Source organism: Pithys albifrons, chromosome Z, assembly GCF_047495875.1.
Source record: "Pithys albifrons albifrons isolate INPA30051 chromosome Z, PitAlb_v1, whole genome shotgun sequence".
NCBI classification, from domain to species: Eukaryota; Metazoa; Chordata; class Aves; order Passeriformes; family Thamnophilidae; genus Pithys; species Pithys albifrons.
In genome coordinates, this window is record NC_092497.1 from 11,856,136 (window position 1) to 11,878,814 (window position 22,679).

The following is a 22,679-nucleotide window of genomic DNA, read 5'->3' on the forward strand; positions in this document are numbered from 1 at the left end:
CTTCTTAAACTGTGACATGTTTCCTACAATCTCTTTCAAGATGTCAACAGAGAGGTGACTGAACTTGCATATGCACAGGAATTGGAGAGCTTAGTTAAAACTACACCCACTGGAACCCCCTTATTGTTTGGAATTGCCACCACAAAAACATTGGTTAGATTTCAACAATACAGATTTGCCTACTTTAACTCTTTCAGATGTAAGAATTAGTCAAGAATTGAGTTTAAAACAAATTTTCAAGGCTGGTTTTGAGAGAGTTCTTCATTTGTAACATGGTAGTCCAGTTAAAAAGCACCGGACAGAAATAGATGATTTCATGTTTAAGCATAAAAGAGATAAAATTAATTAAAAAAGAAATGGTTATAAACAGAACATTGTATTTGTAGAATTGACTGGTTAAGACTATATTTGATCTCAGATCCTAAATATCTACATAAAACTGCATGAGGATGCATTTTCTTATATAAATTAATGAAGCATTCATTAAACTACACATGAGATTATTTCACTAAGCACTGACAATGAGAATTTTCCTGGTCTTATAATCAGAAGTTTAAAAATTGTGTCTTAGCTGCCTTGAAATTCTGACCTATAACACAAAATGACAGGAGAAAGTTAAGAAAATAATCAGATTAAACTTTCCCTTTTTTTTTACATCTTATCTTAAGTCCATTAACGTAGAAGACAGATCTCTGTTTTGTACAGAACTTTTGAGAATGTATCCTCTGTGTGAGCCACAGAACTACCTACTGTAGGTCATAGTGACATCAAAGAAAATGTATCATACAATTTGTTAGCAAAACACTCAGAGGAACAAAGAAGTTTAAGGAACATCGCCTAAAGGGAAATATAGAGCATTTGAAGTACTTCACATAACTTTTAAACAAAACTTTTTCAATCACCCAAGTAGCAGAACAGAAGGTCCATTAGTGTTCCCTTTATCAATTGCCAGATTTTATTTTAGCACTACACTTCACATTTTATTCAGCTTATGGACATAAACACATTTGTTTTCACCTTTATTTTTCTCCAATAGAGTTTCTCAAAGCTGATAGATAGTGTGTACTAAAAGGATTGGCAACTGGTTTTGAAAGCTAGAAAGCAAGACAGTAATCATTGCTTTTAAATACTCCAAAACACTGCTGAAAGAGAAAAGTCCTTGGCTTTTAGTAAATTAAAGATGAAACCCTGATTTGGTACTTATATTAACTATTTTATGTGCTATTGACATTCTCAGGAATTCTCCAATGATCTCATTCCACAAACTGTACCAGATCATTAATTCAGCTAAAGGTAAGTTTATACAGGACAAACAAGAACTTGTTAGAGCACACTGGACGTGGCACAGCAGACAGCCTATTCTGAGACCCCCATATTGGCAGAGCCAGCTTAACAGTGTTCCCAGTAGCCTTCACCACCAGCAGCTTTTGCACCCACTTTGCAGCATCTTCTATATGCAGGATGCTCAGCTCTCTCCTCTTATTTTTTTGGGCCAAGCAGCAAGCTAGTAACCAAATGCAAACTGAGAAAGGTCTTCAGTTCTGGAAGGAAGGGTAATCTGCAAGTCTTTCCTTGTGAGGAGGTATAAAACACACTGTGCTGGATCCCATAGCATGACTAGAGAGCAAACAAAGTAGACCTGTGCTTTCAACATGAAGAGTAATCCAATGCTATCTGGCAAACACATCTCAGCTGACAGCTATGTCTGCTTCACCCCTTCCAGTCCACCCCTGTAACTGTCCTTCTTTCACCTTGGGATCTTAGATACAGGCCAGTATCCAAGCAGGTTCCAGAGCAAAAGCCAATCCTACAAAAGCATCAGTAACTAATTCCACCCTGCTTTCACTGAGTTTTCACTGAGTTTTACTATGTAAAAAACCTTTAAATGATGAATTATTTTGAAGATGCCAACAGACAGTAATATTCTGAAATCATTTATCTGAACTAGCAAAGCAAACCAATAGGTAAAGCCATTAATTTTATAACAGATCTAATTAGCTATTGCAATGAGCTGCACAAGTCCTGATGTTTACCTTCTAACATTACATTTACAGGAATTAAATTTCAATTGCCTTTTTTCCCCTTGCTTCCTCTGAAATTACAAAAAAAATGGTACTTTTTTCAGACATCACTCAAAACTATCATGACTTATTTTCATTATGAGGGGACTATGAGGAGCAGGAGGAGCATGAGCCATTATGTGTGAACAAGGGTAAAAGAGAATGGCTGGATTCTATTCCTTTCCTCATCAGCCATCCTTAGAAACATCCTAAACAAACACCCATTTCTCTAAAACACCATAGGCCATTCAGTCTTTTTGGCATCATCATGTGAGATGAAATTTGAAGAGAGGATGGGAGAGAGGACAGCTCTGGGTGACAAGTGTCAAGTCAGTGAAATTCTGTGCTTCATTTTTTCCATCTCCCAATCTTCATGCTCCTGTCCAAAGACCTTCATGCTGAAGGTATGCTGCAGAGACCCCAGTTCTCACGAGTGCACCATCCATCAGCAAGGATCCAGTCCTCACACCAAAGTTCACTATACACAGAAAACAGCAACTATAGTTTGTCCATAACTCCAGAAATTTACAATCTCAGTTTTAAATGTTCAAAAGACATTTTAAGAAGTGTAAAGTACCCTAACTAAATTAATGCATAATGTCTGTGATGTAAACAAGAAATAGCTACTCACAGAATAGGTCTTTGAAGTGAGAGTTACATGATGCCCTTTAATTAGTTTGGTTTGAATTGAGATTTTTGAAGGAAAGAAGAGAAAGGCAGTCTGGAATTAATCTTGAAATAAAATGCTATACTTTCCAGCTTTAATATGATATCATTAAGAAAACCTGCATATGCTATAACCTTCTTATCTCTGGGCTTACACAGTTTATTTGGCTTTTCTCTGGACCAGCTGTTGTTTTTTTCCATTCCATTTCTCCACTAGTGTGCTCAAAGGAAAAAGCACATGCTAGCATTCTGAGGGGCCTCCTTGTTCTTGGCTGAGGCCAAACGTCTTGCATTTCAGATGATGTTACTAAGCAGTACACCCTTCAAAGCCTCAGCCCCAACCCTACAGTGCCTCTGCAGCAAAGATCAGCAGTGAAAGCTGCTCCCTCAGAGCCTGGGCCTAGGAAGGGGTTGGTCAGCCACCAAAATTAATTATGTTAACATGACATCTTGATAATCTCAGACACACACTGCTTTTAACGTTTTCTATTCTTAGAAGCAAGTCCCGATAACAACATTTTCCAGCTTCATGACATTTTGAGAGATGACTGTTGAGGTTCTCCTGCTCCAATTCAGCACAGAAGATTTCATTTTACCTGATTAAGCCACTGAAGAGGAGCCTATACACAGACAATGGACATTGAAACAGCACAGCAGGGACAGACTCCATCCTGCAGCTGGGGGGAGCTGAGAGAGTCGTCTGTGAACTGCTACAAGGAGCCAGGGAAGAAACAGCATAAAATGACATAGAGACATCTCAGGGGAGGCAGCCTGCAGCATCTTTGCATGTGAGGCTTTAAAACTCCTGCCACCAGGCATCTTATTAGGATAACACAGGTTTCAGATGATCTGTGTCATACTCTGCTCTTCACGAGTACTCCTGCACAGGCTAAAAGATGTTTCCAGTTTTAGCCAGAGTTTTAAGAGTGACTTTTTCCTTTGATTCCAGTTTTCTGCTAGAGACTGATTGTCAGGGGCATTATAATCTGTTGGATGTCACAATCCCATTAATTCACTTCCATTTCTATCATGTAAAATATGGAGGTTCACCAGTAACACCAGCTTTAATTAACTGAACTCCTTGTGGCTCATTGCCTACAGAAACTATGCCAGAATCCTTCAGAGACAAGAGCCACTGGGAACTCCCACACTAAAAGGCCAAGAAGTTTGAAAGTGTTCACTCACAGCTGAGTTTGAGCTTTGAAATTTGCACTCCTATAGAAAGAGAATCAAAGATCTGCCCTTTCATATAGAAACCTTGATATAGAAGAAATAGTTCCAAAAAGTCTTCAAACAAGTGCTGTATTTAAGGGCAGCAACTAAAAACATGTGCTATATCTCTTAGCATAGCAATCTGGATGTCTGTTTTGGATAATTCCTTTCTTATAGTGTATAATCTGAATGATCTTTAAGTGTATGGTGTCCCTTCAGTCTGTTATTTAAATAGAGTTTTTCAGGACAGTTCAGAAATAGCACACAGTAAAGACTTATTATTGCAAAGATATCCTGAAGCATGTAATCTTTACACACACATAGCAAAGCTGAACAACAAACCTCACCCTACTAGAAGTCTTTCACAACAAATGCAGTGAGCAAGTCCAGTAGGTCACTAAAACTGTGCTGAGGCAGATCTTTATTTTAAGCAACCAAATGCAAACCAGTTCAGACATAAAGACCTGTGTCAGAAACTATATTCTGAACTTCAAATTATGCCCTTTTGCAGACAGCTGACTAGTGAAGTTCTGTCTACTAAACACAAAGTTCTAAGCTACTAAATATTGCCAGAGTTCATATAAGAATGGTCTGCACAAGCACCCAGCAGCAGGCCTGAGAACTCCATCCTACTCTGAGTGCAGAATATCTGTGCAGCCTGACTAATTGTGCATGGTGTGGGGTAAATCCAGCTGTGGCCCCACTTCCCCCTAAAAAGGAGACAGCTTAGAAGGGCATTGAAGTAGTGGTGGATAGAAAAAGTAACTTTGCAAGTTATGCAGTTCCTCTCATTCCCAACTAATCATAAAGCTAAAATCTGTGATTAGAGGAGTATTATGATCACCTTTCAAGTACATTCAAGGGCATCTCTCCAAGTAGGCAAAATTGTAGTTACTTACTAGAAGGTTCACAGAGAGTTCAGTAGGACTGAGAAATCTGGCCCTAATCAGACAGGTTGAACATCTCTGCCAATACTACTCTATTAATGGGTCAAGTGTTCCAAGTAAATTAATAAACCCCAACATCAAAAAATGTTTACCAAATGCAGCTTATCTTTCTGGGCCTTACATTTCACCTGTGGAAATATGGTTTACATGATTCAAGGCTAGTGTTATCCTATAAAAGAGAAAGGGATGGTATGTAATGTGGAACAGTTTAATTTCAAAGTGTGCTACTGCTTTCTGAATCAATACTGCAGCAATTTAACATTTACATTACCAAGCATCTGTTTACCCAATCAATTGCAATACTCAACAAGTGCAATAGCTTCATACACAGCTTGACAAGGAAAGCTGTATGTACAGAGGAAGTGCACAAGATAATCCTCTACTACAGTACACAGAAATGCTGAACCAAGTTCAGTCTGGATATAGACTGACACTCCTCAACTTGATGAGTAGCTAAGCAAACTGTTTCAATGAAGACATGGAAGATATCACAGTCTATCCTTTAAACTGCAGGAAAGCAAGTGCAGTAGGCAAGTATGGTGTAGCAAACACTATTTCTTTCCAGTGACACAGTGACTGAACAGGAAGACTGCTGAATCACAGTGAAGGAGGTTTTTATCTCCTTAGAATTTTGACTCATATCTTTTGCAAAACAGCCTGTCACAGAACATTCAAATATATTCAGTCATTGAATGAGGTAGTGTATCATGCTTCTCATGCCTTTGGTGGCAACAGGGACAATTATCACCTTATAGCAACAATCTTATGTTTCCACATTTTTCTCCCTCACCTCTGGTACAACACAAGCACTCAGGGAAAGCACCTTGCTTCAGTTAGTAGGAGCAAGTGAAATACTGAATGTAAAATTCCATCAGAAAAGAGAAGAACGAGAGAAAGAAAACTATCAGGGACTGGGAAAGCAGGTGCCAGCACTCTGCCAGCGTTTAACTGGAGAAGAATTGAAAAAAATACAGTGTTTTCTCTTCTATCTGTACTGAGAGCAACCAAAAAAACCCCAAACAAAAAAAAAAACACACACAAAAAAACACAAACAAAAAAAAACCAAACCAAAACAAAAACAAAACAACCAAAAAAATCCCCAAACCCAAACAAATGTATTCTTGAAACCATAAAGTTAGAATCTTTTGCTTTCATTCCTTGACCGTGACAGGGAAGGGGGTAAATCTTCTGATATCAATTAACAGCAATTGTTTCATTAACTGCTACAACAAATGGGTTATGATGTCCTTGTTTCCCAGGCACCCCACTCTTGAAACGCTAAATCTCTTGCTGTCTGCACAAACAGGCAATCACTGTTTTCATTTCAGTGCAAACTATTTCAGAAATGAGGTATACTCCATATACTCCTGCAAGCTCTTTGTTTTGCGGTTTTTTGCATTAACATAGAGGTAAGCCTGACTAAACGTATCTATTTGCTCTTTTTTTAATGGCAAGCAGCTAATAAAGAGCTTAGTAGAGTCAGTTTGTAGAAAGAACAGAGATCCAAGGAGAACAATGTCCTCCGTCAACTGAGGTTGAATTAATCTCAGTTACCAAAATTTGATGTCTAACTTTTCATCCTAAGATATGCTTTGGAGAAACCAAGCAAATTAAACTGAATTGTGATTGATGTGGTTAAACACAGGACAAATAAATATTGGAAAAATGTTCAGTATCATTCTTTAAAAGAGACAGAAGCTACAAAGCTTTTACCAGGGGCTCTGACAACAAGCAAAGCTGCTTACATTGGGTACAATGCTCTTTTAAAACAAACCGAAAACAAACAAACAAAAAAAAGAGATAGGCTATTATTAGAGAAAAAAACATTATCATGGGCTTTTTTTCCTCTCGCTCTTTCAAGTGGTTAAACAAAGGACTTGGTCAAAAGACAGGACTAACTGTTTATGCTGTATACTTGCAAGCATAAAAACCGAAGAGAATCCTTTGACAGCATCAAGTTAATAATCAAAAAGCAAGACCATGATTGAATAAAGTCCCACAGCCAGACACAACCCCTAGAAAGAACAGCTAACCATTGTCTGAAACAGCTTAATGGCATTCTAATGATCAGTTAAATGAACTATGCCACCAAGCCATCATTCAGAATACTTAAAAATCAGTTTTACACAGGTGATGCTGCTGCATTCCTTTAATTCCCCTCACCCCTCTAGTCACTTGACACAGCAGCCACCCTCTTGTCCCATCCTCTCCATTTGAGCTTTATTCCATCACAGTTTCAATATAAAATTGGCCCAAATGCAAAAAATTCAGTTTAAAGATTTGTAAATACTGTGCAAACAAGGAGTTGGAGACCCATTTAAAACCCAAACTAACCCTAATTTCTGATCTATCAAACATTTTCAATGCCAACATCAGGGTAAAGCATGTGGCAACTTCAGTACAGCTAAGGATCCAATCAAGAGAGATCTACTTTAACACCCTAAATCTTTCTTGCATTAGTTATGTATTACTGCCTACTGCAGCAATTACTGGCTTGCAATCTGAATAAACTCAACTGAATGACAGCAACCTGTCCATGTCACCAGCCCAAGAAAAAGAAGTCCATCTTTTCATATTGCATCAGTCCCCTCTGTAGCACTTAGTCAGGAAGAACTCCTTTACATCACAGCATTTTCATTCACAACTTCATAAAATTTCTCTGTTTTGCAGCTCACAAACAAAACCAATACCTTGTGACAGAACTGCATGAAAAAAGCAGAAGAAATGGGACATCTTATCTCAGCCCACAGAAGGGAGGATAATTCTTTCTCTCCTGCATTATATCTCAGAGCATTGTCAAGTTTTTAAGATAGCCTATTTAGAAAAACAAAAAAGAAAAAATCCCAGATACTTAGTTTCCTCTCCTACAGGCATAAAGGATTACAGAAGTTCTTTATAAGGCTAAGGACCACTTTTTATTTGTTGTTTCTTCTACTTCTCACACATATTCCAAATGGTACAGTAAGGCAGCTGCTAGTAATGTACAGTATCATAACGCTACTTTCAAGATTAGCAACTCAGTTTTGCATACAGATAATGACTGAGTCATTTGGCAGTTGTCTAAGCAGCAGTGAAAGTGTACAGCACAAACCTGTGTTTTAATTTATGTCATTTATCACAATGATTTTTCTCCAAATATCTGAAACTGTTAAAGATATTACCAATTATAAGATAATTAATGTAATCATTTCAAAAGCACAAGAATGTCACTGATGCTAACAAATTAGGGAGATGAGCAATCACCAACTGCATGAAATTTAACAGTAGCAAGTGCCAGATTCTGCAACTGCCCTGGGAAATGAGAAGGGAATGAGAAGCTGGAGGACAGCACTGTGGAAAAGGACTTGGGGGTCCTGAGGGATGGCAAGTTGGACATGAGTCAGCAGTGCCCTGGCAGCCAGGAGAGGCAACTCTGTCCTGAGGGGCACCAGGCACAGCATCACCAGTTGGGTGAGGGAGGGGACTGTCCTGCTCTGCTCTGCACTGGGGCAGCCTCATCTCAAGTCCTAGGTGCAGTTTGGGGCACTACAACCTAAAAAACACATTAAGCTCTGAGAGCCCTGGCAGCCAGGAGAAGCAACTCTGTCCTGAGGGGCACCAGGCACAGCATCACCAGCTGGGTGAGGGAGGGGATTGTCCTGCTCTGCTCTGCACTGGGGCAGCCTCATCTCAAGTCCTAGGTGCAGTTTGGGGCACTACAACCTAAAAAACACATTAAGCTCTGAGAGCGTGTCTGAAGTAGGGCAACAAGGAGGGTAAAGAGCCTTGAGGGGAAGCTGTAAGAGGAGCGGCTGAGGGCACTTGGTGTGTTCAGCCTGGAGAAGAGGAGACTGAGGGAAGACCTCATTATGTCTTCAACATCCTCATGAGGGGAATCAGAGAGGCAGACACAAATCTCTTCACTCTCTGATGACCAGTGAAGGACATGAGGAAATGGCATGAAGCTGAGTCTGGAGAGGTTTAGGTTGGACATCAGAAAAAGATTCTTCACTCAGTGGGTGGTTGGGCATTGGAACAGGGTTCCAGGGCAGTGGTCACAGCACCAAGCCTGACAGAGTTAAAAAAGTGTTTGGACAACGCTCTTAGGCACATGGTGTGACTCTTGGGGTGTCCTGCACAGAGCCAGGAGTTGAACTCAATGATCCAAAAGATTTCCTTCCAACTCAGCATATTCAATGATCATTGTACGTAGGTGAGAGGAATAACAAGTAGGTTGAACCGTGGAGATTCATGTGGTTGTTGCCACAATAAAAGTGAAAAGCACAGGGCTTCTTCCAACAGACATGTCTCTTGCACCAAAAAAAAATAGAAAAAGACTGCACAGGAGATCAACATTCTCTACCTATTCCCTGTCCTACAATAATTCCTTTACTTTGATTTTGTGTGTGCAACTAGTCTTTATATTCCTTGCCTGATGGACAAGTTAGTTTCTAACTAAAAGATTTCTATTATCAGCACTCAGTTTTGTGCACTGACTTTTAAGCATTCAAGTGATTCAACTTTACCAAGCAAGTCACAGCTACATTTTAACCTGGACACACATCAAGCCTAAACCACAGAAATAACTCAATCAGCTTTGTTTAATTAAAAAAAAAACAGAATCAGAGCTGAAATAAACAACTACAGACTCTTTATGATGAATCTCAGCTCACAAAGTTAAAGTATTTGATTCTGAACACCAGATCCTACAAGAGATACACTAGGCAACTCTTCATCAGCTAAGACCCAACCCAGTGGGGACAAAGCTAGCATTGAGAACACAAAATGAAGTTTAATCTGTAAAGTAGAATTAATTTTTACAAATAACGGTGAACTGTCAATTGAAAATGTTTTGCTTTAAAGTGATCCCAAAAGGCATTACTCTGGGCTGTCTATGATATTATGTAGGTATACCAGCTTTCTGGCATCAAACTCAAAGTACATGAGATCCTGAAAAGGTGGAAGAGTCATCTTACCACCTTTAAAATTTATTTATTCACCAAGTATTCACCAAAGCATGCATTGTGAATATACTTAACATAGAAAGCAAGAACTATTTCACTTCACCTTTTTTTCTGCACTTCACTTCTAACAAGAGCAATTGCTCAACAATGCAGAGTGTAACAAGGACATGACACCGAAGTCTTCCTTTCTTCTACCCCTGTGGAAGAGCTGGCTAAAACAAAAATGAGATAACAAAACACAGAATGGCTAGAGTTGGAAGGCACCTGATAGACTGACTAATTCCAGCTCCATCCCATAGGTAGAAATGCTTTCCACAAGAAGAGGTTCCTCCAAGTCCCATCCATCCAGGCCTCAAACACTTCCAAGGATGGGGCATCTACAGCTTCTCTGGGCAACCTGTTCCAGTGCCTCACCACCCTCACAGTAAAGAATTTTTTCCTGATATCTAATCTAAACTTACGCTGTTTCCATTTGAAGCCATTCCCCCTTGTCCTTATAAAAAATCATTTCAAGTCCTTATTAAAAATCTCTCTCCATTGTTCCTGTAGGTTCCCTCTGGGCACTGGAAGGCCACAATTAGGTTGTTCCAAAGCCTTTCTATAGGAGAGATCTCTCTAACCATTTGGAGGGCCTCCTCTGGACTTTCCCCAACAGGTCATTACCGTTCCTGTGCTGGGGACCCCAGGGCTGGACACAACACCCCCAGTGGGGTGTCACCAGAGGCAGAATCACTTCCCTCGACCTGCTGGCCATGCTGCTTTGGATGCAGCCTAGAATACATAACACACAACTTAAAATGTAAGGCCTTTAGAGGAAAAAATGATTGTTATATTCTGTCACACAAAGGGCAAAAATGCAATGAAGAAAATGCTTTCTCCCTCATGCACTTTTTTACACCAATTACTTTACTTTTACAACAGTCAAGAAGATTACTGTTTGACCAAAAGCAGACATTACCTCTAAGAGCTGACAGTCAGTTAAAAATAGAAACATAAATGACAGTATAATATAATAAATAACAGCTTCGTTAGTTGATAAGACACTACCTTTGTTTGCCTGCAATATCATGAACATACAATGGCCAGAAAGAGTTCTGTCACATTAGAATGAATAACATCAGACAGAGAGTTCAAGTTCAAACCACTATTAGAGCAGACTTAGCTAGTCTATGTGATTAAATCTCAGGGAAGCTATCCTCAATTCTTTCCAGTGCACAGGTACAGCCAGTCTTTTTCTGTCTCATTCTGCATGACTTTGAGGAAAGATATAGGAGGCTAAAAGTGAGAGGTAGAAAGAAGATAAGCATACCCCACAAAGCAAATACACAGCATGATCCCTGCTATCTCCTATCTTCTCTCCATGCTTAAAATTACTGCACACAGATGTTATTTCATCCATGAAAGAAAACTGGAAGAGAGTAAGTAAGAACAATTTCCTCATTCTTCACAGGCAAATCTAAATTAATTCCTCTTGTTTATCCCAGCAGTCATCAGAAGAAATAGAAAATCAGGAAGCTATTTTAAATTTATGCCAAAATAAACATCACTTTTAGATACTCATGGCTTTTCAACTCTGGGCTTATTTTCTATTAAGTAGGTACATTTTTACATGATGAAAAATAAAATGGAAAAGCATTCATCTTAATTCTTCTGGCTTCCTCTTATCTTTACCTTCCCAGTATCCTAAAAAAATGAATAATTCCTGCCCCCATCAGCTTTCTAGTTTCCCCCCACTACGATTTGCTCTACTCTTGGCCAGCAGGCAAGAAGTTCAATGCCAGAGTCTATGACCAGAAATACAGTGGGATTGAGTTGTTTGCTTTTTTAATTTATCAATTCCTATTAACTGCAGTAAAACTTCAGCAGCAATCATGACTGAGGATTAAAAATTTCTACATCCCTTCTTTTATTTCCCACTCAAGGAAAAGCATCAACTTCTCTTAAATCACTGATGTGCAAAAGACAAAAACACATTCCTGTGTATTCTGCAGCTCTGTTTGTAGATAGTAACTGAGGCCTCTTGTCATCTAGGTTGTATTTTATTCATCCCTACCAATACTATACCTTTCTCAAGTTCAATGCAGGCTGAGTTTCAGGCCTCCAACATCAGAGAACCAATTCAAGATCTGTACATTTTTGGTATGAAAACAATCAAGTAAATAATTTTACTAAATAACGCAACTCCTTTTGTAATTATGAGAGGCCAATTACCCTCTAGATACACTATGCTGGAAAGAAAGAGTGTGTTAGCTTGTTTTCCCAAAAGACAGAGTGCTGAGTATTACTGCACCAATATTTACGTTATTGTTACTTCCATTTCTATGAAAAAAAAATCTTGGTGTTGATTCCCTGCACTTCACTTTCAGAATAACCAAATAAAAGTCTTTAAATACTCTGATAACTACCACAGAAAATCTAGAAACCCTAAGTTTAAACCATGAATTATGGGGGAGATATTTTATGTTGAGGACAGTATTTGCACGGAGTGAGAACATTTCACTGAAAACAATTCTGTCTGCAAATCTTGTCATCCCTATACTACTCAAAAATTCAAGTTTCAAACTCACGGAACAGTTCTGGTTGAAGAAAAAAGTGAGGGGCAGAAAGAATTAGTAATGTGAAAAACACATCCCAGCAGCCATAGGGAGGATTTACATTTTCAGAAAGGAATCCAGGTGGGTGGCTCCTGAAGTGTTTTGACTGAGATACTCTCATTTTGCATAATCTCACCTTGCAGAAGTTTAAAAAGCCTGGCAGAAGGAAAAGCATACACCACTGGAAAATATAAGCTTCTTAAAAAGATTCAGAAAGCAGATAAGCAGAAATCCAGCAAAATTTGTACCATTCAATCCACATGCTTGTTCACTTTCCATCAGGGTGGCCCGTCTTCTCCTTGAAGCATTTTGGAGGTTATTTGCCCCATAGATAATATGAGGATGGGGTGTTCCCTCCTTCAGTGGATGCTTTTTAATAGGCTCAATGAAGTAATCCCCATGGGGCAGATGGAAATATCCAGTCTGAAAATAAGCACAAAAGAGTTAATCTGTACTGTCCAATACTGGAAGTCAAAAATAAATACTCTATTCATATGACCATCCCTGTTTTCTCATAAGCCAGTCATTACACTGCAGAAATATGAACACAATTGGTTTTTAGCATTTATTTGGCTGCATACATCAAGGTTGTTCATACCTTACAAACATGGAACAGACAAAACAAGACTAGAAAAAATATCTTTTTCCTAATAACTTGAAATACTGAGGCAAAGGGTCTCATATTTTTACAAAGCCACAAAGAGGTCAAAAGTTAATTTGCCAAACATGATGCACTAGAAGGAGTTGCATCTTGTTCTTCTGGTGTTTTGCATCCATTCCCTAGAGAACAAGACAGGAATAGAAGCTGTTTCATCAGTGCAAATTGAAATTCTGCTCCTAGCTGCAATTCCACAGTCAATTAACGAACACAGCAGATAGGTTGGACTGTGTGGGCCACTCTTGAGTCAGACTACAAATCTGTTCTGGCCCCCAGGCATAAAATGGAAGAAATAGTTTTTCATGAATTAGAAATCCATTAAGAATATACAATAGACCAGCTAACAAAGGCTGTAACATTTCCCATGCTATAACTTATGTATCAACCTCCCTGCTTTGCCTGAGCTACAGGGCATTTGATCCCCATCTGGACTATACATGGTTAGTTTACAACTCCACAGGATTAGTTTACACCTCCCTCTGTCATGATCTAAGAGAGATATGCAACCAGACACGGCCCTGGTCCCCTGTGTCACGGCATTTTTGCAGAGACTGCAGCCATTGCAAAACCATCGTACACCCCTTCCATGTCAAGACATATGGAGCAGTACTAAAACTAAAGCAAAGGATCTACTGACATCCCAGTCCACACTGGGGATGACAGGAGGCTGAGGTATCCCACTGTTACAGCTTCTTTTTCCCTCTACTTTCTTGCCGTGGTCAGTGCAGCCTTCTCTACTTGTTCTGGAGCAGTGAAAAAATGTAGGAGCACTGTTCCTGCTGTATACAAATTTACAAGGATAGACAAATTAAAAGTCCTTTTGAAACACTCCAAAGTCTTGCATTTTCTCTGGACAGTTGTGAAAGCCAGTATGAGGGTAAGGACCTGAAGGAAATCAGATGAATGAAATAAAAGCATTCTTATAAAATTATAAAATAACCATGGGCTCTGTGTACAAGGAGACCAAAGGCAGCTTAATGAGATCACTTAAGTCCCCCCTAACAGATACCTTCTGCCTCTACACTGATTGACACAGGCACAATACATCCCACAATAAATGTGTACAAATAAATAAATAAAGGTGACCGTAATTTCACAGTTTGCCCAACAGTTCTGAGGAGCAGAAAGTCTTTTCAATGCAAGTCAAAGTTCTATAGTGAGAGGTTGGTCTTGTTTTGAAGCTCTGTTTACACCCATAAAGCCTCAAAGGTTCAGGACTCAAAGTCACCTCTCTTTGCTCATCTGGGATTACAGCTACTGCTTGTATGGGGTTTGTTACATTTTTTAAGAAAAAAGAAATGAAGACTTCTGATTCTTAAACACGACACATAAAAAGAGTTCAGGTTTCTGTTTAAATTATGTCAAGGCTACTTTTGACATAGGACCTGAAACACACAACAAAAGCAGTAAATACCACAGTCACATTGAATAGAGACATCAGGCAAACATGCATCTATACAGCAAGAATGCCTATATAGCAGTCAGACCAGGAAACTGAGACATGTGGCTTTCCTCCTGCTGTTCAAAGAATCAAAGCACCATCACAAATCTTTGCTTTTCCTTTCAATTTCAGAGTTCAGTCCTTCTTGGATATTTGCAAAGACTGAATAATTCGACCTTCTTGCCCTGTTGTGCTTTTTAAGTCAGCTGGAACCAGGAAGAACTAACCATCTTCATGTCCAGACCCTGATTTTATACAGCAGGTGACTACCGTGTCAAGGTGCAGTTGTAACAAGAAAGGCCAGGCAATCATATAAAAAGGGAAGTAAGTTTAGTAGGGCCAACCTCGTTACCCAAGCTCCCTCATCCATACTTGTATGTTAAAACCCAATCTGTCTAAAGCAGGAGAAAAAAAACCCCCAAATTAATTGTATTAATGTGACTGTAATAGTCCAGTTATGTAGATGCTTTCCAACATCGCCCAGAGACTTCCAGCACTTACTGAACTTGTGCTTTGCATTTGCACTTTTACTCTGCACAGGCTATACAAGAAATTAAATGCTAAGACCAACTGAAAGAAAAAGTCACCAATCTTCACATTAAACTTAATTCAAAGCTCTCAAAACCGACAAAATTCCCTTTGCTGATTAAATATGTCTTTACATGTGTTCTGACTCACAAATACAATAGCAAGAATTTATCATTTGAAGTCCATCAGATTTCAAGCTATGTAAACACAATATATGCTTTTTCTGAACTGTTTGTAGCATCATCTCCTTTTGAATGCACTCACACAGCCTCAGAAAACACAAAGGAGCATGGTTATGAAAGCCTCATTGGAAATAAGCCAGTCATATTTACATTTATTATAGAGTTTAGTTATTACCACAGAAAAAAATTACTGCAGGTGAGTTTTCTTCATGTAAACTTCTCTATGAAAAGCTACCACATAATACAAGAATAGTCCTAGATGGAAAATAGAGGTTAGAGGGTGTGTGTTTGTTTGGGGTGAAAGGTGTGTGTTTCTCTCAATGTATACAGCTGAAAATCTACAAATCTACCACAGAATTTCTTCTAAATTGTTGCTCTCCCCTCCTTCAAGTCTCACCCTTCACCATTAAATTCTGGTATACTGTGGCTGAATATGTTTACCATACTGTATTTGGAAGTGCTGCTACACTACCTAATGGGCTTATTAATTCACATGCTTCATTATTTTAACACAAACAGTTCCCTGAAGACATCATACCTCCTACGTTGCAAGTCACTTGCCAGGAGGACATGGTGATGCTGGGGCAATTCTGACAACATTTTTAACTACCTTTTTTGATTTTCAGTAGAATTTGCATTTTCCAGTGGAGAGCAGATGTTTTTCACATATTTCTTTTGGTCAAAAATTCAGGGGTTTGTCAAAATACATTTTCTGGCAGAATTGTTTTCAATCAATTCCCTATGGGAAGCTGAAGTTCAGTCCTGTGAGAAGGGAAAGAGCAGCTTTAGCCTTGGCTATGGTTTTGCAATTGCAGTGCTATTCCAGACAGGAGGGGCTAGTATTAGTGGTTGTATATCAGGAGAAAAAGGGAGGGAAAAACCCAACAACTCACAGTTTAAAGCAATAATAACTGAGTACGTTGACAATAATGCCAAAAAATAACATCTGTAGCGAGAACAGTGAGCAACTCACTGAAAGCAAACCGTAATTCTCATAATATAATTCAGAAAATATTTCTGATAAGGGAGCAGTGATAGACTGAAAACATATTGACTTTTGGAAGCAAAAGGAAACAAAAATAACAACAGAAGATTCTGGTTTTACCTCTAGGTTCTTTGCGCCAGGTTCTTATTACAACTGTAATGCATGGTAAGAGAAATTAAGTTTGGATAAAAGAATTAAAGAAAGAACTAAAGAAAAAAATGTTACTGTAGGAAACAGGTATTACCAGAGAACTGCAGCCACAAATAATCTAAATTGAGCTAGTGAAGTAAATTATCTGTTAACATTACACATGCTAAATTTATTTCAGCTAATCACTCAGTTCCTTTCTGTGTGTCACCTTTTTTTTCCCAAGGATCTTTCTCTTTGAGTTTGTCATCTGCTTCTATCTCAGCCAAAACAAAACCTCAACATTCAGATGAGATTTTCACCTGCATCCTCACTTACATACCTTTTTAGGTACTGAGTAATTTGACAAAAAGCTTTTATGAACAACAACTGAAAACTACAGCACTCTAGCTCTTATAGAGGTCTACAGAAAAAAAGCAGTGCTTGCAGTAGGATTTGGTGAAGAAAGGATTTGGTGACACTGGAACTCAGCCTTATAGTTTAACACAGGTTTAGTCCAAAATTAAAATAGCTTATATTTAAGACAAGTAAAAGAACAGGATACAATCATACCACAAGATTTTATATTCTTTTGTCACACTTGTTTGTATATTTTAGAAGCCACCAGAAAACTGGCCAGAGGTACAGTTAGGTCCTGCACACTGTGGGCTCAGACACAGAGTAAAGAAAAAAAATATCAGTTCATAGCCAACTTTACAGCAGGTTGGACTTCTGTAGAAGAAAATAACACATGAGAAGATGAAGAAGTTCTCAGTTTCTTAAGGGACAGACATCAGTCCTGGATACTTCAGAGATACAGCTCTTTCTGGCTGTGGACATACACTCAGCAAAGGAGAAAAGTCAAGTCTCTAGGGTCATGTCTATCAGCTACCATATAACTGCTTACAGTGTATGACCGTTCAGCTGAGAGAGCTGGCAGAGAAACAGTACTCTGGATTATAGCATCAACTTGCTGGTTATCACACTAGACTTCATTTCCTCTTTTCACTGTTCATGATCGGGACAGTTTCATTCCCCCTGCCATAGCTTAGTGGAGATGAGGACTTGGACAATGTTTATCTAGGATACATTTTAAGAAACTAAGGCATTAAAAAAGTATCTTTTATAAAAATGGGTAAGAGAAGCAAAGTTTGAATTCTGTCTTCATTCCTACTCTGCTGTGCTACAGAAACAGTTCAGGAATAATTTCTATGGACCTACAAGTCACTCAAGCTTTGCACCTTATTCAGAATCTGAAGCACCCTGGCTATATTAATTTTTACTCAAGAAATTCTTTGTGAAAGTAATCTTCCATGGAGATTTGAGCGTGCTCACATGAAAATGTAGAACTTGGAACACATAATTTTAAAAGACATCTGTTCATGATTCAAGTCATACCATGCTTCATTATCATCCTTACTGTCCATCTTAAAAGTATTTATTATTTCCTCCAACTACTGTGTGATTTTCTTTAGAAGAAACAGTCCAGGTATCTTACTCCTATGTTCACTCGTGGGTGCCCTGTTGACTGCAGCTGTACTTGCATGAAATAGCTGGTCTTACTTCTTTTCTTATTAAAGAAGATCCACAAATGACAGATGATAACTGTGTGGCTGTGAAGCTGTTTAGAGCCTCATTAGTCTCTCCGCAGGCTTCTGCTTTGAAATTTCCAGCAGTTCATGAAGAACATGAAGCTGTGTTCCTACAGCTCCTACATCTCTAACTGTACTACACTACCCAGCAGCAGTCACTTCATGTCCCACTACCAGAGAGCCTTTCAGCTTCCTTCCACATTCTCACTTTCTAATTTTTCAAATATATCCCATTTGATCTGCATAAGCCCAAACTGTCCTCCTTTGCTGCATCTGAAGCTCAGCTACGTAATTACATTCCAACAGGGTAAAAATTTATTGTCCACTAGAGAATTAGTAACTGAATATTTTTATGGTCTTAAAATACAGCAAAGATAGTACTTAGTGAATTTTACACAACTTTGAGTCCTGGTTATATTAAGCTGAAACAAGCCTGTGTTTGCCACATGCTGAGCATTCAGCAGGTAGATGGCAGGGCACAGCTGACTTATAATTCATTAACTCAAACATTTTAAGTTCTTATTCTATTTACCAGTGTGATTTCCACACAGCAGCTGAGAGACAAACTACCAAGGACTGCCTGAAATCCAGAGCATTCTGAAGATCTGGGGCTTCTTTTGTCAGTATTTCCTTGCTCAATTGCTGTTGAGTCTGTTCTGTCTTTGATGGAGAGAAGGTTGCAGCTCTTTGAGCTGCCCAGTCTGCCCAAAGTGTGTAAGGTGACACCCCCCTGGGACAGACGACTGGCTGGTGCCTAATCAGTGCTCCAAGCCTCACCACACAGCAAGTTACATCACTCCTGAGGATAAAATGCACCCAAGGTGATTTTCCTCCTGCAAAAATCTTCCCATCAAAGAATGAGAATGAAAAAGCAACTAATACAGCCTCAAGCTCCACCTCTGGTTGAATCTAATAGCAAGTTAAAACTAAATTCAAAAATCAATAAGCTTTGCTATCTCCCCTGAAGGACACTCTTTGGTGAACAATAACACAGTATTTTTATGAGTCTTTGGCTCTTTCTTCTATCCATGCTTTCTCTCTTCCCTTATTCCCCTGTTTTTATACTGGATGCTTTAATGGCAATTAGTGGAGGGAAAAAACCCAAAACCAAACCTGTTTTTCGAAGAGCAAGAGGCTTCCTTTGACCTACAGTCATAAGAGGCTGAGACTAGCAAGTTTTTATTTCATTTCAGATCCAAAACCAACTCAATGTTACTGCTCTCAGACAAAACTGAGTTTGCCCAATTCCTGCAAAGACAGTTTGGGAGAACAGGAAAGAGAAACAGCTGTTCTATTCCTGAACAATACTCTTGGAATACCTAATTCATATTTTTCCAATTAAACTTGTTCAGAAGGCACTGTATGCAGGGGGCTTACTTTGCACAAACTGGGTTTTTTTTAATCTCATTAATATCAGAGCAGCCTCTCATGAAAATAAACAATGTAAAAATGGTTTGTACTTCTCAGCCTTAAAATCCCCTCAGAGACTTTCAATGAGAAGTTCTGAAGCTTTGATTTGGAAGCCAGTAAATTTTTACAGTTTGCAAAACAGATCACATTTGCTGCTTTAAAGTCTATGTAATGCTGAAGAGGGAAGATGTAACACTGGATTGGCAAGAAGTTCCTTGCCTACACAGTGCTTTTTATTTGGAATAAAAAGACAAGAGGATCCACAGAGTAAACATGATCTCTAAACACAGAGACAGAATGCACCATGGCTGGTTTGGTTTTCTGCTCACTTATATTCTAAAACTAATTTCAAGCTGGTGAGCATGACAATGTTAATCCCGCTGAGTTCAAACTTTATTAGAGAACAACTGAATGCAAACATTTGATCAAATGACAAGGGGCACTGTTTATATTTGTCCTAGTTCAGTAGGAGGGACCAGTTAACACTGTGTGTGGGGTGATCAAAGCTGTGTATTCTACCCCCTCTATTCATTCCCCAAGGACAATGGACCCTTAGCAGCAGCTGCCCAGGGAGCCATTATCAGCTTCACACCCAGCCTGAGGGGGCAGAGCTGATAATGGGCCATCAACAGCTCAACACCCCCTGGCTCCCAGAGTTAATCACCCACTGTTTGAGTCCCCGCCCAGGGGGAGGGACTGAGAGCTCCCTGAGGGTACATAAGTGGTGGGTAAGAAGACCTCAGGAACTCCTCGTCAGATCCAGAGGAGCAGCAGGACCTCAACAGGAGGAGATCACTGCTCTCACCCAGACCACAGCCCTCGCCTGCACCAACAGGTTTTTCATTTCCTTTTGTTCTGGACTTGGGGGAGCCACAGGGGTCTCAGCACAAGGGGTAACAAACCCCCTTGGGTTTGTGCCCCAGGACACTGGGTTATACTGCTGGGTGTTTGTGAGTTGAAAGCAATTTCCCTTTTGTGTCAGTGTATTTATTGTAATATTATTATTAAATTTTAGCCTCTGACTTATAATCTCTCTTGTGGTGAGTTCATTTCCCCTGCTGGTTCGCCTTTAAACCAGCACACTATTGACATGTATTGTTTGTAGTAGTGTGACCCAAAGGAATCCTGGTCAATAGCCAGAAAGCAGAGATACAAATGGTGACAGCTGCCACAACATGTGCAGATAGATGGAAAAAAGCACAATTATCCTATTTTCCAGTGGATGAAACTCTGTCAGGAGCTTTTACTCTTCTCAAGAACAGAGCAGGGAAGGTCAAAACCCAACTTCTTCCTCTCCACAGAAATTCTTTTGCTTGATGAAAGAGAGTTCTGAAGGGAAAGCAACATCAGGCTGGACTGTGCTGACCTGCCTGACAATGCTGTTCTAGTTTCATTCTGTTCAGCCTAAAAGCCAGCAGAAATATCAAGAGCAGGCAGCATGTTTTAGGTCTGCATTTGACATCATAGGAGTATTGGGAGAGAAGGCTTCTAGCCTCCCTTTTCTCCAAACTCATGAAGTCTTGGCTGCACAGCACAGATGGGACTTATGAACAAATTTCAGTGCCTCATAAGGGCTGTGCCACCATTTATCATCTGTCATCTTAAAGGTGACCTAAAAGGCAGCCCATAATGATGGCCTAAACCGCTTCTTTACTTACCATTTATGTTTCCAGCATCTTTCCAAAAAGTGACCTCCCCATACTGCAGAATAACCTCCGAGCAGCACTGTGACCTGGAGTTTCTGCTCAGTGCCCACATGAGGAACCATAGATTCTGCCTAACAACTGTGGCTTGAAACACACTGGCCTTGTATACATGAGTGCTGTGAGAAAGCAGCTCTCCATTCACTCTGCAGACTCGGAAAAGGCTGCGAGCCACGCTTAAGCTGCAGCTTGTGCATGTTTATCAAAATCAAATACCTTACAAAACAGGAAAATCCAGCCCTTGGTTGAGGGTAGCTGAGACATATTAAGACAGCAGTGTCGAGTGAGTGACACACTACAGCAAAAAGCTTATTCTGTGTCACAAACCAGTGTCTATGTTAGAAAAGAACTGAGAGTAAGAAATGGGATGTGGAAGGAGATGGGAGAAGAAATTACCTGCAACTATAAGAACAAGATTCAAACTGAGATCTAGAACCTGCAGAACAAAGTGCAGTCTCTAGTACACAGCTGATATTTAGCACATGCCAGTCTGGGAATCAGTATGATGATAACTGGAAATCACAAGGGAAGTGCTAAACTTCTGGTCTCAGTCAAATCACATGCCACTCATTTGACTTTCCCAGTTATTTCTGTCTACCTGAGAAAGAAGAATGCTGTGCTTTCCTGACTGCATCTGGCACACCGCCATAAATGTTTTCACAAATCTAGTATGAGTCCCAGCTCCAATGCATACCAAAGCTGAAGGCTGATCAGATTCAGCACAGAGTTCAGCTCATTTTAAAAGTACAAAACACTTGAGTTAGCTCAAAATGTCATTTAAAGACATCCTTGAAGCTTGAATTCTGACTGAAATCCATTTTCCACTGATATGACAGGTACAGCGCATGCACAAATTTACCTGTACATGGACAACACTGCATCTCACAGACAGAAAATTAGTTTTTGTCTAAGAGCTACAGAAAGATGACTTATACTCTGAAATACAACTTGTGTAAAAAACCCACTCCGTTAAGAACAAAAGCCTGCAACACAAACAAATACTCCTCAGTCTACTAACAATCAAGTTTCTGCTCAAAAATTTGGAAAGACATATACTCAATAAAAAGCAAATTAAATTTGGTACAAAACCAGAAACTGAGTAAACCACTTACACTAAGACTAGCATAAAATCTCAGCTAATTCCCAGGTACCTTCCACTAAGAGCTTGATCTGATGAAGTGCCAGTGGCCTTCTCTGTGGTGATGAATACTTTAAAGTCCTTCTGAAGCCGGTAGAAAAATCAAGAAATTAAACATTTTCCAGAGCAAGGTTGTGTATAAAGAGCACCTGAAAAGGCTGGAAAACAGACAACATGGGGAAGCAGCAAGTGGCAGAGACAATCTGGAATATTGCTGCCTGTTTGCTATCTGCCCTAGCACAAAATGTAGGGACCTTAAAAAGAATCTGGCAGGTAACAAAACATTTTTTCGGCCAAGACAGACTTAAACTGAAAGAGTAATTATTAAAATCATAGAATAGTTTTGGTTTGAAGGGACCTCCCAACCCCTCCCACCATGGGCAGAGTGCTATCCAGTACATCAGGTTGCTCAATGTCCCATTCAGCCTGGCCTTAAACACTTTCAGGGATGGAAAATCCACAGCTTCTCTGGGGTACTTGTTCACTGTTTCACC

At 39.5% G+C, this 22,679-nt stretch overlaps 1 protein-coding gene across 1 annotated transcript in view; it reads right to left on the reverse strand.

The window, feature by feature from the left end:
* Window positions 1-22,679, reverse strand: part of ADAMTS12 (ADAM metallopeptidase with thrombospondin type 1 motif 12) — a 153,501-nt gene that overhangs the window by 81,850 nt on the left and 48,972 nt on the right. The window contains exon 3 of the mRNA XM_071580426.1: window positions 12,671-12,845. Within this exon, the coding sequence (XP_071436527.1) occupies window positions 12,671-12,845 (175 nt within the window). The remainder of the gene's footprint in view (window positions 1-12,670; window positions 12,846-22,679) is intronic.